At 38.6% G+C, this 17,009-nt stretch overlaps 1 protein-coding gene across 3 annotated transcripts in view; it reads right to left on the reverse strand.

The window, feature by feature from the left end:
* Window positions 1-6,500: 6,500 nt before the first annotated feature.
* The window catches only part of tnr (tenascin R (restrictin, janusin)), a 166,090-nt gene continuing 155,581 nt past the window's right edge, over window positions 6,501-17,009 (reverse strand). For all 3 annotated transcript variants that reach the window (XM_061044662.1, XM_061044663.1, XM_061044664.1), the window contains 3 exons: window positions 11,938-12,099; window positions 11,191-11,354; window positions 6,501-9,644 (listed from right to left, as the gene is read on the reverse strand). In XM_061044662.1, the coding sequence (XP_060900645.1) occupies window positions 9,525-9,644; window positions 11,191-11,354; window positions 11,938-12,099 (446 nt within the window). In that variant the 3' untranslated portion in view covers window positions 6,501-9,524. The remainder of the gene's footprint in view (window positions 9,645-11,190; window positions 11,355-11,937; window positions 12,100-17,009) is intronic.

Genomic DNA, 17,009 nt, shown 5'->3' on the forward strand with positions numbered 1-17,009 from the left:
GAAAATGTGATATTACTGTCTTGCAAACACACTCACACACACACACACACACACACACACACACACACACACACACACACACATACACTCTCCCTGCTCTGTGCCTTCTGCTGAAAATCCCTCTCCAAAGTCTTGAACATGTGACATTGCTTTTCCTGTGGGTGATGTGATAAAGTAGAGAACAAAGCTTCTGCTGAGCTCGGCCCTCAGGTCACCGCTGCCCGGAGAGACACTTTCATATGTGTGTCAGCTCTCATATCTGAGTAGCTCCTGAGGACTTCTGGGTAGTTCGACTGATGCAGGGGGGCATTAAGCACTGCTGCTGGCAAGCTGTTAAAAATCAAACTCCATTTTCTATTGGCCCTAAATCATGAATAGTAAATGGCAAAGCAGGGAAAAACAAGTCGGAAAAAACTATGACATAAAAAACCCGGGGGTGAATACAGTCCAGACAAAATATTAAACCAAAAATCATTGTTTTCATCAGTGAAGCAGGGATCTAATGAAGCTGTAGCGTAAGCTTAGTCAGGAAGTTTTTTGTATTGAATATTTCCATCTTACACTTCTCTCTCAAGTTCATGGAGAGATTGTAGAGGAACTCAGCTTATCTCAAGTCTGGTGACTTTTCCTTTTCTTGTGTGAATCTGTGACTTTTCTTCCAACTTTCTATATGCCGTCTATATGTTTGATCGTTTGCTATTGGATTGATATCACGTTACTGTTTATTAAGAAAATTATCAAATTTGATCACATTTTTATGTTCTGTAGACAAATAACGACCCAAATATAATTTAAGTTTATTATTCACAGTAATTGATTAAGTATGGAGTCTATCAACTTTACCAGTTCTTCAGCCGGCTGCGTCAGTTTTAAGGTAATTAAAACAAAATAAAGGCTTGGTAGAGAAAAAAACAAAGAAACATAATAAACCTCTTGAAGCTAAAATACTGTAAACTACTGTGGCTAGTTTTAGCCATGACAAATGGAAATAGTACAACAGTAAGCCCATTCCTCACAGCAATAACTTACAGATTGTCTGAACTCTACAGAGCCTCCCAACAACTATTATACCAGGCGTCATTTGACAGGACATTGAGGTAAGTGGGGCAAAGCGGACCACCGGTTTGAACTCTGAAATGATTATGATTATTATTCAGTGTCTTTAGTATTTAGTAGATTTTTTCCGGGTTAAATACAAGATTGTTGTTTGCTTTTTTTGTTTGTGGTTGTTAGAATACATTACGCATAAACTGTCAGTGACTGGGACAAAAGCTTAAAAAACTGCATGTATTAGCTGATTAAACAATTTGTCTTTTGGCCGCCTTCAGACTAAGCCAAGATGCCAAAGGTAATAATAAAAAATCATGAAAACTAATTTTGCAATGCATGTCTTATACAACAATGCATGCTTATACAACTGCTCAAATGATAACCTCTTAAAAGGTTCAGGGATTGGTTAATTCTGGGAAATTTGCTGAATCACCACTTCAAAATAATTCCTGGAGGGGCTGATGATGTAAACCATGTTTTAAAGTATAAAAAGAACCAGAACCAAAATAAAAGTTGCTTAGTTAGAAAAAAAAGAAAAAACTGAATATAAACAGTATATGTAGTTTTTATCTTTAATTGATTCATTTCTTCACTGTAGTCAAACTCCTTTTGCTGATAATCTCACTGTCAACACATACACATTTACAGGCCAGTCCATCCAAAGGTAGAGGCCTGAGTTTGATGCATTTAGTGGTTGCTTTATCATACTCAACACACCTTACAGACAGAAATTGACAAGCTTTATACAACTTTACAAGGCTTTAAATGTAAAACAGGGGAAAAAGTAACAACAATAAAACTTACTCCAAATTAAAAAATTTAGATGTTTTAAATGTCCTTTTATAATCATTGAGATATACAGGTTTGTGGAGGAATACAGCCTGAGATGCCGAATAAAGTCTAATTTAGGGGAATAATATCTCAAAGACATGTAAGTGCAGGGCATAATTGGTCAGTCAGAATTAGAAAGAAAAAAAAACTGTCTCATTAAGCATTATTGAGGCTACAGAGCCTCCATTCATGCATTTGTTCACTAATTACCAACGTTCAAGAGGGCTGAAAACCTTGATGAATGGTAAAAGAGATCATTTCAAAAATAAGGTTTTTCCTCATTTCACTATAAAAAAACAGAGTTAGTAGTTGTAGTAGTAGTAGTAGTGTGATACTAAAGCAACACATGGAGTCTTACCTTAGGTGAAACTGTGCTGAGGTTGTGAACAGTCAATTCTTCATGCCTCTGGGATCCATGAGGCCCGTTGCAGGCTCCCTCGCTCCAACTCATCGAGCTTTGAGCATCAATAAACAGCTGAGGAAAATGAAGCTGCTTACCAACTGGTTTCCCAATTAAGCCCGGGTGTTTTCAACGCCATCACAGAGAGTCTAACTGGGAGATCAGAGCTGCACCTCCCTTTTATTCAGAAGCCTGCCAGGCCCTGTTAACTGTGTGGGTTCAGTCAGATGTAAAGAGACTGTACGGGCTCATGGGGATGGCTCACAACGCCGCTTTTCATCAGCTTCACCCCGTCACCAGCTCTGTGCTCGGCCCTGTACAGAGACATGAAGACACTAGAGGCGGAAAGGGTAGACAGAGGGTGAGGGAGTGGAGAGGAGAGAGGAATTAAAAAAAAAAAAAAAGAGAAATAGATGCCTCCTGCTCCCTTGACCATGCAATATTCATCATTTATGCTGTTCAGCTTTGTTTAGCTGCTCAGAAAAATCCCCAATTCTGTCATTTATGCACAATTTTTGACCTTTTCATCCCCATGTTAGCTGAGTGAAGAACAGTTCAAATGAAAAATGTGGATTAAAAAGTTCAAATGAAATGTCTGTGTATCCTACTGACTGTCCCATTTAGCCATTACACTTTCACTGCACACTAAGATTGAGTCTTTAAATGGAATGAAAAGCTTATTCTTTTTATTTGTATATTTCTCCTTAGTTTACCATAACCTTGGTATGGGGTAATTGTTTTGTTCCTGATGCTCATGACGAAATGCTGCAATTGGAAAAATTGAGGAAACTTTGCAGACTTACCCAAAGTTTGTATGAGTCCTTCAGCACTTCTGCAGAAGCTTTAGGGATTTTGCAGAGAAACCACCAGAAGTCCTGATGGAGCTTTACTCGAATGCACTAGACAAGTACATGAGGCAGAGAAAGGAGGCAGTGGGATTTAGCAGAGTTGGAAAGCTGACTTACTAGAGTCAACAAATCATCTTACATTTGGGACACTGACAGTATGGGCTTCTAAGTTTAATAATTCAGTCAATCAGAACCTCACGTACAGCTGCAGCAGTCCAACAGACTTCTTCCTAACAAGCAATGCTATGCCAAGTTCAGTCACAAAGTGTTCCATGGTATGGCAACTTTCACAAAAAAATGTCATTTGCAAGCTTTCCTAGAAACATATGCTGCAATTCCACAATATTAGTGTCATTGCACAAGTACTGTATAACAGTGGTCAGATTTTTGTAACTATCTTATTAGCTTAGTTGGGCGCTACTCAATTTTAATTTGCACATTGTGTTATCCTCAGTCTAACCTAAACTTTAATCTTAACCAAATTGTTTGCCTTCAACTTAAACATGAACCACAAATACAGTATGAGACTCGTGCTGTTTCAACTGTGAGTCCATCCACTGGAGTAATAGAGTGCTTCAGGGATGACATATTTCAGTAGGCCAACCCAGAAGTTAGTTTGTTCCTCAAGATAATCTCCACAAAGGAACATTTTCATAATTTCTGAAGCGTCAACGATATCGGCATAAGTAAAACGCTAATGTTACGCTATAAAGGAACTAGACCACGTCGACTTTTACCTGATGAAAGGCAGACCATGTAGATGAGTTTCCATGTTCATCATGATGATGTCTAATGTTATCGACAATCTCTGTAGCCCTAGTTAGCTAGATGTTAGCAACTGTGGGGACTGGGGAACTTCCAGATAAAAAAAAAACAACAACGTTAAAATCTCATAAGCTTGTGTTTTCCACAGACCTTAGAATCTGGGCATCTAATAGAAAACTTGTTGAAAAATCCCATAAAGACCTCGAGACGATGGAACCTGAAGTGCTAAAATGCTAATTAATTTCTGTGTTTTAGGACTCGTTACTGCAGCACTTCATTTTCCAGTCACTGTAAGCTGTGGTTAACTTCTCTTCAAATATTTGTCCTTTAAAAAGCTTTAAACTTACATTTGATGGTGTCACGTTAGGCAAGGCCTAGAATCCAAGGAGACAGCAGAGTTTGTGATATAAATGGGTGTTGTTGAGGTTAAGTCTGATTCTTCTTATTTGTTTTAAAATGAGATTAGATTTTATCAAGGTGGAAGGCACAAGTCAAGTTTGGAGCTTAGGCGGGATCAGCTGACTGTGTGGTCTGTGGTTTTGTTTTGTAATCGCGTCTTCCGGCTGTCTGGGAGCTAATTACTGGCAGCTGTAAGGTGGAGTATTACTACACCAAGCAGCATGCTCAGTCACCACAGAAACACATTAAAACCATAAGGTATGAACAGAGAGAATCTAAACTACTGTAATTTTGCCTCTGTCAGCTGCCCCAGCTCATAACTGGCTCAAAAATAAAGCAAACTAGATTTCTGCATCAACACTAAATACTCGAGAGTTTCACTTCAGGCTACAGAAAGTGTTCGAAGTGTAGGAAAGTGTAATTTCACCCCATCTGCTGAGTGCAATAGAAGATGCTAATTTATAGTTTTCCATCTGCTCTGCAAAAAAAAACGGAAAGCTTTCTTAGGCTAAAGTGTGAGATATCCTACAAACTGAGTCTTTGCAGCAATGTATGACACAGACTGGTGATTTTGGAAATATGTCTGCTTGCAGCGAGAGGAATAATGAATGTATTTAATTTCAGGAAAAGATAAAAACATGAGCCTCTGATATGATTCTACAGGGCTGTCAGACAGGCTATTGAAGGTACTTGTGCAGGTTGAAATATAAAGTATTAATATAACTTTTACATGACGTGCCAGAGAACCTGTTCAAACTGTGAGCATTGATTTGATGACACAGCAGTTCATGGGAAGCGCTTTGTTTAGATAAAGACTGAACATGAGCTTATCTCTCTGACCTTTGCTACATTATTAATCCGGTGCTGCTCATTTATTTAGGTCTGACTCTAATATATTCACAAACTCCATGCAGCCTCATTATTTACCAAGTCTATTCTGCTGAGCACACGTTTCTGTGGATAATTAACGGATAATTAAAAACATAAAGTAATTAAAGAATGATTCATAAAACTGCTGAACGGAGTCTTTGTATCTGTGTTTGTGATCAAATCTCTTCACTTCTATAATGTGTGCAGGTCTGGCTGCATTTTTCTGCACGAGTGGAAATTCACAAAACTTGGAGTCTCGCTTTAAAAACACAAGTCATGAATAACATTTGGTGATTTTAAAAGAAATAAGATGTTTCGTAAAATGTTCATCCCTAAATTAAAACATGAATTAAAAAAAGTAAGCCACTGTGCACTCATTTCAAACCACATGACATATCTTCCTTGAAAAATGAGAACTGTGATGTCAAACTGACAGCCTTCAAGATCAAAAACTAGCCTTCTGAAATTGGCACATTTGTGTATTTCACTTACAGTGGAAATACATGCTGACAACCTTTTTCCTGATATTATTTACAATAAATGTTTATTTAGGAATTGGGTCTTGCCCACAGTTACTCGTATCCATTTTTTGAAATGCTTTGAATATTATGTTGTTAGCCTTGAGGTGTTCTTTGTGTCTGTGTTTGAGCATAAACTAGAGGTCCTGTAGCCAAACCACTCTGGCAGACCTTTATGTCGGCACCTTTCACCACTGACTTCTAAGTGCTTCTCGCACCACTACAGATTTTAATGACCTCCAATTAGAGGTGAAGATACTTTGAAAAGTTTATGACATGGAGTCAGTCGGTCTTTGGTACTTCATTATTTCTCAGCAGGTAGAAAGGAGGAGCGAGTACAGCACCCACAGCTCTACTTGAAAAAAGGAACAGATTAAACTGAGGCGTTGTTCCTCCAGGGCGAGGGCGACATGAACACTTCTACATGAACTTTATATATCACAACATCTTCTGCATACACTAAAAAGAGAATCACAAAAAACAGGAAATCAGACTATTTGAATCTTTTATTAATATGTAGAAAATGTATTAAAAAAGGAACTATATAGTACATGTTTAAGTCAAACTAGAGCTAAATTTGACAGTAATATCCAAGGTTATCCAACAACAAAGTTTCAGCATATACGAGCTTTCAAACAGTCAAGATCACTTTTTGCCCACATTTACATTTCCATGGCAAGATTTCAAATCAACGCAGATACAGTATGTGGCTTAAATAACAAACACCACCAAACATGGCGGTTATATTTCTAAATGCTCTTGTAAAAGTCAACCAAGGAAATAAAGCCTTTTCTCTTGATGGTGTCATTATTGAGTCTATTTTTCTTTTTCTTTTTTTACAATGCTGTAGAGTCAAGAGTTATTGAAAAATGAAAAGCAATGAATCAAATAAGGGGAACAAATCTCTAGGGTAAATAAATGAAAAGAAACCAGCGTTGGTTCCAGTGACTGAGACTTATGGTGTCATAATGGAGATTTATCTGTAAAAACAAACAAAGTGAACAAAATGCAAATTGAATCTCTCCATTCACGTCACAGCTACAGTATTAAGAAGTACTTTATCAACTCTTAGAACTAAGAAAACAATACCACGTGATGATAGATTGAGTGACATTAAATGTTTTTTTAATATGAAGTATAATTCAGCCTCTTTTGCTTCTGCTCAATTTCAGATAGCTATCCTTAAAGCTCTCAAAGAAGAGTTATATCACTCTGATTAAAATTCAACTATTGGGTGTCATGTTTGTCAAGCAATCAATGAACTTTGAACAAACACAACAATAACACATAATAAGAGTTAACATGAAATAAAAGAGAGGAAGGAGACTTTTCAACAGGAGGAACATTTAAAATTAAACAACAAATTATTTTGGGATTTTAAAAGAAAAAGCTTCTTCTGATGAATTATGGTTGGGACAATAGTTAAAATGAATTTTAAATAAATATTAGCATTCATCGTGAAAGATTTTAAGAGCACCTCACAGTTTTCAGAGAAATCCCTCACAACACAAACAACATTCTGTTCCCTCTCTGCAAAGCTTTGTGACCTCTGTGCCTTGTACAAAAATGCACCGAGGCAAACTTTGTCTAAGTCGTTAATGAAATAAGTACACAGAGAAATCCCTACTCGACTATAAATCACTATGGGAGATGGATTGCATGAGAGGCTCTGAAACAGTCACTTAGACACTGAAACATAAATCAGACCTGGGAAAGGTCACTTGTTGAAAAGGTTTGTAATAAATTAAAGTTTCATTTTATTTCGCCTTTGGGGGCAGATCCCCAAAAAACTTTGAGGTTCTAAGTTATCTTCATATAACACTTTTCAACAACACCTTTTTTACCCAGATATGAAAAGAAAAGTGTCACAAATCAAATCGTGATGACATTTCTTATTCACTATCAGAAAATGAATCCACATGCAGTAGTCTACCTCCGTCCTAAAACAAAACTATGGTTAAAAATACAGCAGTTAAAAAGGAACAGAGAGTTGGCGTCTAAAGGGGGAACACATTGAAAGTCACTTTATCATCAGCTCTACAGCTACATGAGTATATTAGTAGTAGTTTATAAAGGGGGGTGACAACATTTTCAAGTCTAACAGGGACAAAAAAAGAAACACAAATGAAAATATACACCGTCATACAAGCCAGACGATCTGGTTTGCCTCAACAAAAACTGAATTGGAAAATCTGACAGAAATATGAGAACATTATCATAAAGATTTCCAGCTGTTGATATTTGGATTGTTGAATACATTAGACCAAATGTTGCTTGCAGCGATAGTGACATTGATCATCAAAGATTGTACTGGACAGTGTTTAATTCAACAGAAAGCATTGGTGCTGAACGGGTTGTGATGTTAACACTGAATATAGCGTAATGTTTGGTTGGCATGCTGCAGATTACGCCCACATTACTAAAAGAATACATTATCTGCCATGTTTGCTGATTTTGTTGTTCCAGCAGGAAGCTTAAAAAGCGAAGCAGAGGGCACAGAAGAAACATTTGGCTCCACTCCATCGACTGTTCAGCTTTTCGTTGTTAAGGTCATTTCAAGAGGCCAGAACAAACTCTGCTCCGTGCTCCCCCTGGCTCTCTTCTGCAGAGAATTAAGTGATCACAATGCATAAAACAGTGCCAAGTGACACGGTTATCTTAAAGGAACCTGAAAAGAGGCAGAACTGAGGAACATCTTTACAAGCAGGCTGAGCCTTTCTTATGCAGATTTTTGTCACATCAACAGCACCATCTCTGCAAGCAATCACAGCACCCACAACAGGGCCAAGACAGATATTTTGTGCAACTTATTTGCTTGAAAACAAAGTAAAAGACATGAATATTTAAAGCCCCAAAAGAACTACATTTTAATTGAAATAAAAGATAGCGTAGCTGCGTCCCCGCTCGTAGTGCAAATACTGTTCCAGTGTGGCTACCAAAAAATGATAATGTTAATTTTCATTCTGCTTATATAATTAACAGAGAGGACTTTTTGATTATCAGTGACACAGACAAAAAGGAGTTCAAATAAATAAAATAGGACATAATGAAGCGGTTGCTGGTGCACTGCTTTACGAATGATGTTCAGTTTTGTTTCCAAATCAAATTAAGTGTTTAAAGTCGGGTATTTGTCATCATTTGTTTGATTAGGTCAGCCTAATACCGTCTCAAAAACCAAGGCATCAAATTAAATTAAATAGATGGAATTTTGTCACAATATCAGTTATAAAAATATATATATCTTACAGGTAAGGGTGTGGGGGCATATACAGTATATCTTTTGTTAAAAGTTGTTATTTTGTTACAGCTCAAATAACGCTAGCTCCCGCACTCTTTAGGGCATCTTAGAGCACATTTCCTTGCATCCCAGGGAAAGGCAAATCTTACACTTTAAAGAAAACAAAAGCTTCTTGGTTTGCCTTTCCTTTTTTTTTTTCTTACAGCAAATAGAACCATTGTCATTCAAAGTATTTAATAAGTTACATACAGTGTCCTCTATCATCAGGGTAGAAGTACAGCAGGAAAAGACAGCTAAAGCTGGAGAAGAGCACAGATAAACAGAGTTTGGATGATGTTTCTCTGCTATTCCATTACCTCAAACATCGTTAGACAGTTTCTGATTGTTGATGGAATATTAATAACATTGCTTTTTTTAAATTATTGTACAACTGAAGATTAATAAAATATTAGTAGCTTTTGTCATAACCCCCTTTTTTCTTCACAGCCTCACTAAAGACTTCAGAGAGTCCATCAGTGAGGTTCAAAGATAGCAGAAATCATCTCTAAACATCGTCTGAACTCTGTTTATCCACCACTCTGGCCTTGTAGGAGGAGGCCCATTGCTTATACAGGGGCAGACCGCCTCCTCTTGCTGCTGATGCTCCGGAAGTTGAACGGCCTTATCTTCATCTCCACAAAAGGAATAGAGAATTCATGGCCTTTCCAGTGGTACCAGTTGATACCCTGTGAGAGTGAGAGTGAGAGTGAGAGTGATTTACAGAAGCTGCTTCAATCAACGGTAAGAGATCTGACAAAAAGGTATGTAGAAAATGTTCAATACGAGGACGTTCTGAAGATGGACATTTTTTTTTTCTCAGTAAAGTGTTTTTTTTTTATTTCAGCTAACAGATGCCTTCAAAGCAGGAGTGCCAAAACTCCTATCTTAAAAGCCAGCGAAATTATGATCTGAGTGAATTTACAGTCTCGCTCCAGCCCAGCTAATCTCAACCACAGCCAAACTTTCCATTTGCAGCTCTACTCAGAAAGGCAATTTCTATCGGCTTGTCTCTTTTTTGCCTGCCCATCTCTTCTCCCACCTGGTCTCATTTTATGTAACAGAGCGACAAAGAGAAAGGTGCAGAGCACGGTGAGAGGAGCAGCGATGCTCTGAAGCCTTTGAAGTCTAGCCTAATCACAGCTTCACACAACACCTCGCTGTTTTCCTCTCCAGTGGGAGAGAGACCACATCACACCCTAGTCAAAACGACCAGACTCACCATCAACACCTCTCACGTAGTAAGTCTAAAATTCAGCGTGAGGATGCCTTTTTGTCCTGTTTTGAATCAAATCTGGCCATTACCTGCAACATATTTCTGTACTTTGAATACTAATTAATCACTTTTTGTCACGATTCCCAACATATATTAACAAACATGGAACTGATTGAGTTTAATTTAAACCTGCAGATTGTTGGAGCAGTGATGGTTTATTTTTCTTCCTCCTTCATCAAGCTAATCACTGGAAGAAGTATGAAGGTGACTGTCTGTAACTAATACATGCAATATTAAATTACAAAAAGTGATTTGAAATGAGACATTTTGATCTTTAATCACACTGCCATGATCAGTTTGTGATTTCTGTGAATAAACGTAATAATAAATAAACAGCAGCCGTTAAAGGCCCTGAAAACAATTTTTTTGGTGCAGCATTTTTACACAACCTGAATTATTAAGTAGGAGGTGTTAAGAACATTTGTGGTGCCCCAAGGATAACAACATTGCATTTACAAAATTGAACAGCAAAGATTATTTCCAGAAATGTTTTCGTTTTACTGTGAAAAACACAGGAATAGTCATCAGCAGATTTTATTGGAATCACTTTTTAGAAATAAAGTAGTTCTGAGTGAGGTGATGCAGGGACACAGTGTTCGGAAAAGAGACATTTAAAAGATGTCACTTTTTAATCAAATGCGCACCACAGACGGATTTCAGCCCTGTGGTATTGGATTAGCTGCTGAAATCTCAGAGACCAATTATCGCACAACCCGGAAAAATTAAACAGAAACTGTCTACCTGGCCTCTTAATTCAATTTAATCAGCACACACAGGCTGACACATGGGGAGTCTGGAGTTCTGGGGCAGTTAGTTTGCCACAATGGTAAAACATATTTCTGAGCATATAGAGATAATACCACAAGATGTAAAAGTGTGTTTCTTTTTGTTGTTCTGGAAGACTAAATCTTCCTTTTGCAGAACTTACAATTTGAGTACTTAAGTATCACATGACTGACCTGACTGTGTCTGGACTCGCCGTATTTGCCATTGAGGTTGGCCCTGTGGCAGTTCTTGTACCACCAGGCTCCTTTGTAGGACAAGGCACAGTTAGTGACAGCTATGTCGTTGTCTCGGTCTTTAGTGGAAAAGGGCCGGCCCTGGTGGTAGCTCAGAGAGTCGCCTGTGATCAGAGCAGAGAAAGAGAGAGAACCTTTATAGATGAGAGACTACAGGGTAATGTGTTGGCATATGGCTACGGTGAATAACGGCGTGATGAGGGAAACATAAACGAGCGAGCAGGCGGAAGGGAGATGGAGAGGAGAAATCCTGCTGCCGGCTCTCTGAATTTATTTAGGCAGGGAGAATTATAATTACAAACATGAGAGAATGATGGGTAATTCTGGCATATGGCTGTGTTGACAGACTGAGAGATACATGGAAAGCAAAGGATAAGAGAGGTAATGTGGAGGAGTGTTTTAGACATCAAGGAGAGGACAAGATGAAGGGAACAGGAGGCGAGAGAAAAAAAATGATAGAGGTGATGTGAGAGAGCTTTTTTGGCTTAAAGGCTGGAGTGTGCAAATGTTGGTCTCTGACACAGAGTAGCATTTTGACATAGAAGAAGATTCATAAAACAAAAATGTATAATTTTTATGTATTTATCGGCTACGTTCAAACAGGCTTGGGTCGCTACAAACAACAGAACCTACCAAAGCTTATTAATAAAAATGTTAATCAAAAAGAAAAGAAAAAAAACCTCTTACCAGCAGTGCCGTTGTACTCTCCTATCCTGAGCTTGTAAAGGTTTCTCGCATCTCCAATGGAGAACTTGTCATAGTTGGCATAGACTGACTCCTGTCCGTCCTTCATGTCGATCCTCAGCTCATAACGGCCCTGAGTGGCAATCTTCTGGATGTTGTCCAGACCTGCACAGACACAACATACACAAGATTACATTGTTGATATGTCATTTTATGTGTGTGACGTATGATGTGTAAGAAAATGACTTTTAATCTTCTAATGAAACCAGCAGCAAAGGTGTCACTTTTAATCAAACTTGTGTTGGAGCTTCAAAGCACACTCATACCGATATGAAATGATTACACTGGGACTGATTATGGGCGTTGTTACGCTCATATCAGATCTCAAAGAAGTCTAAATTCAGTCCAGTGATAATAAACATCAAAGCAATTCTGTGACATTGAGAATATGACCAATTAACAAGTGAAGTTTTAAATCCCTACAATGGAGGAAAATATTTACCACGAGTTAATGCAAGACTTTGAATCACTGGCTTTGGTATGACAATGAAAAGAAGCCCTGCCGGGAGTAATGCCCCAGGGTAATGGTTTAACACTGTTCCATCGATCAATACAAAAACAATATGTAGAAGCTAGAAGAAGAAAGGTGCAGGCTACTAAACATGGATGTAAACAATAAAGGCTTAAAAAAAAAGACTTTTTTCCAGAATACACACATTGCATTTTGTTAAGGAAATACAGTTTAAACGTGGATGTTTTCATTTGGAAAACGTTGATTGAGAAACTTTAAAAATAATGACTAATGTCTCCACTCATCCAAGAGAGGCGAGAAGGTAAAGGTAACTCGAACCATTTTAAAAGCTTTCAAGATTAAAGGTTTGACCACTGATAAGCACTACGTACTGTATGTCAGGCGTCAGCTGGTTGCTTGGATGTGTGTGATTGACACTGTCGAGAGTAGTGGACACTGTAACTGCAAGCCGCCCAGCAAATGCCACATGTTGCATATTTCCAGAGACATACGGCTTTTGCTCTCTATCTCCAAGGCAGCAGATACGAGGCTCGTTTGAACCCTGACAGGCGATAAGACCCCACACCGACCTGAGAGATTGGACCTGCCTTCACTATCAGATTACAACAAGAACCCATTTGGAAAAAAAAAAAAGAGTCTCCTTAACTCTGCTTAAGCTCCAACAGAAGCATCACATGCAGACATTTTTTAAACCTGGAAAAAAGCAGAAAATAAAAAACCCTGAAGTCTTTCGCTGATAAGCAGTAGGAAAGCAGGGAAACTAAGTCTGCTGTAAAACGTCAATGGAAAGCAGATAGAATCTATGTTACAACCCAAAGGCACTTAGGGTGACGGGGGAAAAGGAATTGTGGTAATAAAATTGTGTTTAACACTCAGTCAACTCTAATTTCCATTCTATAATATCACTGCATTATCGGAAATTAATCCTGCACCCATAATCTTTTACTGTTCTTTTACATTCCACTGTTTTATGGGATCAGACTGCTCATTCCCAAACCACAGCGATTAAAAATTCATTTTTGACACACTATTACACTCTCGTCCTTTTATAATACTGATATTACCATCTTGTCACATTTTATCACCAGCCTCTCTCTCACCCGCAGAAACAAGGGGGGGAAATTAAAAAAAGAAGGAATGGGATAGTGATCAAATATCGGGCACAGCCATCGTGGTTCCTCTCTGTTATTGCATCATCAAACTGACATTGTGTTGAGCCTGAAATCTGGCTGAGGTCAGCAAGAGGAGAGAACAGATCGCCCTCCAGCACTGATCAAAACGGCCGTTTTCAAAATGTAACAGATAATAATGAAAGCTTCATTTCCATATTCTTTACTGCCGGCAAGTTAAGTGTCTCTTCTTTTCAGTTTTAGTGGATTTAATATCAATGTTTATGGTTCCATACAATCCAATATATTGCTGTTTTGTGTTTAGAGGGGGTGATTAGCTAAATGTTTGCTGTAATGGCTCCCCGGAGCTGTGAAAGTGAATTAATCTGTCGTAAGAGGAGTGAAAGTCAATTGTTCTGAAACCACAGTGACCATCTGCACGATGATACCATTTACTTTCTATAAGGATGATCACTTTTAAGGACACTGGTAATGGTTGAACTACACAGTCAATTTTGTCACAGGACATAACACTCAAAAACAGTACCTAGCCATAGTGAGGATAGGAGGACACCCTATAACCACTGTTTGGAATAGTCCCCTTAAACCCAGCAGAGATTTCTAATGGGTTCAGGAAGATAGCTTAACTGATTATTTTCCTCCAATTCTATGGTGAAAGTCTGGAAGAGCTTTTCTGATCCAGCACGACTGCACCCCTGTGCACAAAGTGTGGTCCATAAAGACATGTTGGACACATTTTGTGTGTTCTATCATAATTTCTCAACAGCGTTTAGCATCCTGGAAACACTGATACGAGACGATAAACACCTTATTGTCCCCTGAGGGAAATTTGTCTTGGACTCAAATGCTGCACACTCTCTTCTGTCTATTCATCTTTTTCGACTCCTTTACAGATAAACAGGTTGGGCTTTCATCTTACATTTGTCTGAAGGGAGCACATAGTTTCTGGCTTTGAAAACCCTCGACCTCTATCAGGCTTTTCACCTTGTCGAAAAAATTTGCATTGCCAAGTTGTTTTGACAGCGCTGCCTTTTGAAAAACAGGTTGAAAAAGAAGAGGCGCACTGCTCGTGTCACCTCCTCTGAACACTGTGTTATACTGCAGTTTGAGCATTAATAACCTTGATGGCTGTAGCTGTTAGGTCGTGCCCTATGTACAGGGGCTATAGTCCTCCAAGCGGATGGCCCGGGTTCGAGTCCGACGGGTGGCTCCCTTCCCGCACGTCGTTCCCCACTCTCTCTCTCTTTCTCCCCGGTTTACTACTCTATCCCCTGTCCTATTGAATACAGCACAGAAAGCCCCAAAAATAAAACTAACAACAACAAAAAAACATCAATAACCTAAAAAATTGTAGATTTTGATTAGACCACATGTTGAAGGAATAGTCCTTCTTTTAAGTTGCGCTCAAAAAAACACAGAAGCTAATCAGTGTAAAAGTTCAGAAGAGGTCAGCTGAAACACATACTTGAACAAAGTCCAACACGTAACTTAAGTCATCATTTTAGCTTAAGTATATGCTGGATTTGTGAATATTTTCACTGCTTCACCTTGATACAAACAGCCCTTTCCTTCGGGACCATAGCTGCACCATAACCATACACTTACTATATATAAATACCCCATTTAAAAAAAACTGAACCAGCCCTTTAATTTGCCTTTTCTCCGGGGACTTGACATGTCACAGCAGTGAAAGCACAGTTAAAAAAGAAATCACTGATGGCTGAATCAGACTGGCGGCTTTAGTTGATAGGTGCTCTACATACTAGCATACTGTCCCACTTTTCTGATACTGGGACTCCTGAATCCAACAGAGTCATTGTAAATGTCATCGGTAACACTTGTGATTTCACTTCTTTGACTCACAACCATGACGTTTTAGTCCCCCTTCTACAATCAAATAAACCACTGGATCAACAGACGGGTCAGTGTCATACAGCAGGCTTGACATTTTGTGTGGCTCTCTGAGGGTACTGTGTTCCCTTCTGGCATGATATCAGTAATCTGGCATTCAGGGAGAGGCTTTCACAGGCACAGAGAGCAGCTTTAGATGCTGCTCACCCTGAGGTTACATTAAGCTGCTTTTATGAGAGGACAGAGTACAGTATAGGACAGAAAAAGGACGAAGGGGCAGAAAGTACATCTTTAGAGAGACTTAAAAAAAAAAAAAGTAAAGAAAGACCTCTGGAGATGGACTAGCCCAGAAGTGTTGGGAGCAGGCAGATTATTGCTGATTCAGTGGAATCAAGTGGTTACAAGTAGAAACGGGTCAGATGAAATGTGGGACTCATTGAACCAGATACGCTCCGGTGTCTGCAAATCATGTTGGATCATAATACATCTGGAAGATATATGAAGCAATTGTGTGCAAGGATGCAGCTTCATGATGCCTTCAGGTGTCTGTCAGCAAAAACAATCCTGTCACTGTCTCAACTTTTTACTGTGCAAAACAGATGTATTTTTTCTCCTGTATGATGCTGAGTGTCAACTTAAAGCGATATCACTCCACTGTTGTTACACAGCCTCTTGATCTTTAGTTCCTGTGTTTAGTTTTCCCCACTGGTCTTTGTTGTATCAACAAAACTATATATTATTAATTTATAGCAGCAGACAGCAAAACAGCTTTCTGGTTGTGATACAATGTTAAGAGCTAACTTTGAACACACTCCCCTTGGTGGTGTTGGTGGTGCACAAAAATAACTGAAACAGCTGACACTATTATTCAACTTTAAAACAGCACAAAATAAAACTTTAAAATAACTGGTGAAGCAACATATCAGACAGTGTCAACGTGAATTGCGGGCACATTTTTAGCACATTGCATTAAACTGTTAGTTCCTGTTTATGAAGGTTGGATCTAAATCTATTTTATGTTTCACCTTTTTCAGAAGGCTTGGACACTAATGGACTAGAGCGGGCCAGAGTTATCTTATATTATGATCCAATATGTGGCAGCTGCAAAGTAACAGCCCTCCCTCTGTTATAATGTGGCGATAATGCCACGCAATAAAACTCCCCCCCAAATGTTATTTGAATTCTGTAATGAAAAACGTTTTTAGAAAAAAAAAACATTCTTCTCAAGGTCCTGATCCACTTAATGAAATATTCATGTAATATTTTTCCTTTAATCATCTGCACGAAAACAATAACATAAAAAAGCCCATGAAGAAACAGGACTCATTTGCACATTTTCTAATGAATATAATTATTGTTAAATAATGAGATTTTTTTTTTTTCTCGGGAGGGGAGTCTTCAGCAGTCCATCAAAAGCGTGAAGATGTTTTTGTTGTTTTGTCTCTGAATCAGAGACGCTAAAGACAATTACCAAGTCATTTCAGGGAGAGATGATCTTTCAGAGGATCCAGTAATGAATCTGAGAGACTTTGTGAAGCAGAGCGCTGACTGATGAGACCAGC

Source organism: Labrus mixtus, chromosome 8, assembly GCF_963584025.1.
Source record: "Labrus mixtus chromosome 8, fLabMix1.1, whole genome shotgun sequence".
Classification (NCBI taxonomy): Eukaryota; Metazoa; Chordata; class Actinopteri; order Labriformes; family Labridae; genus Labrus; species Labrus mixtus.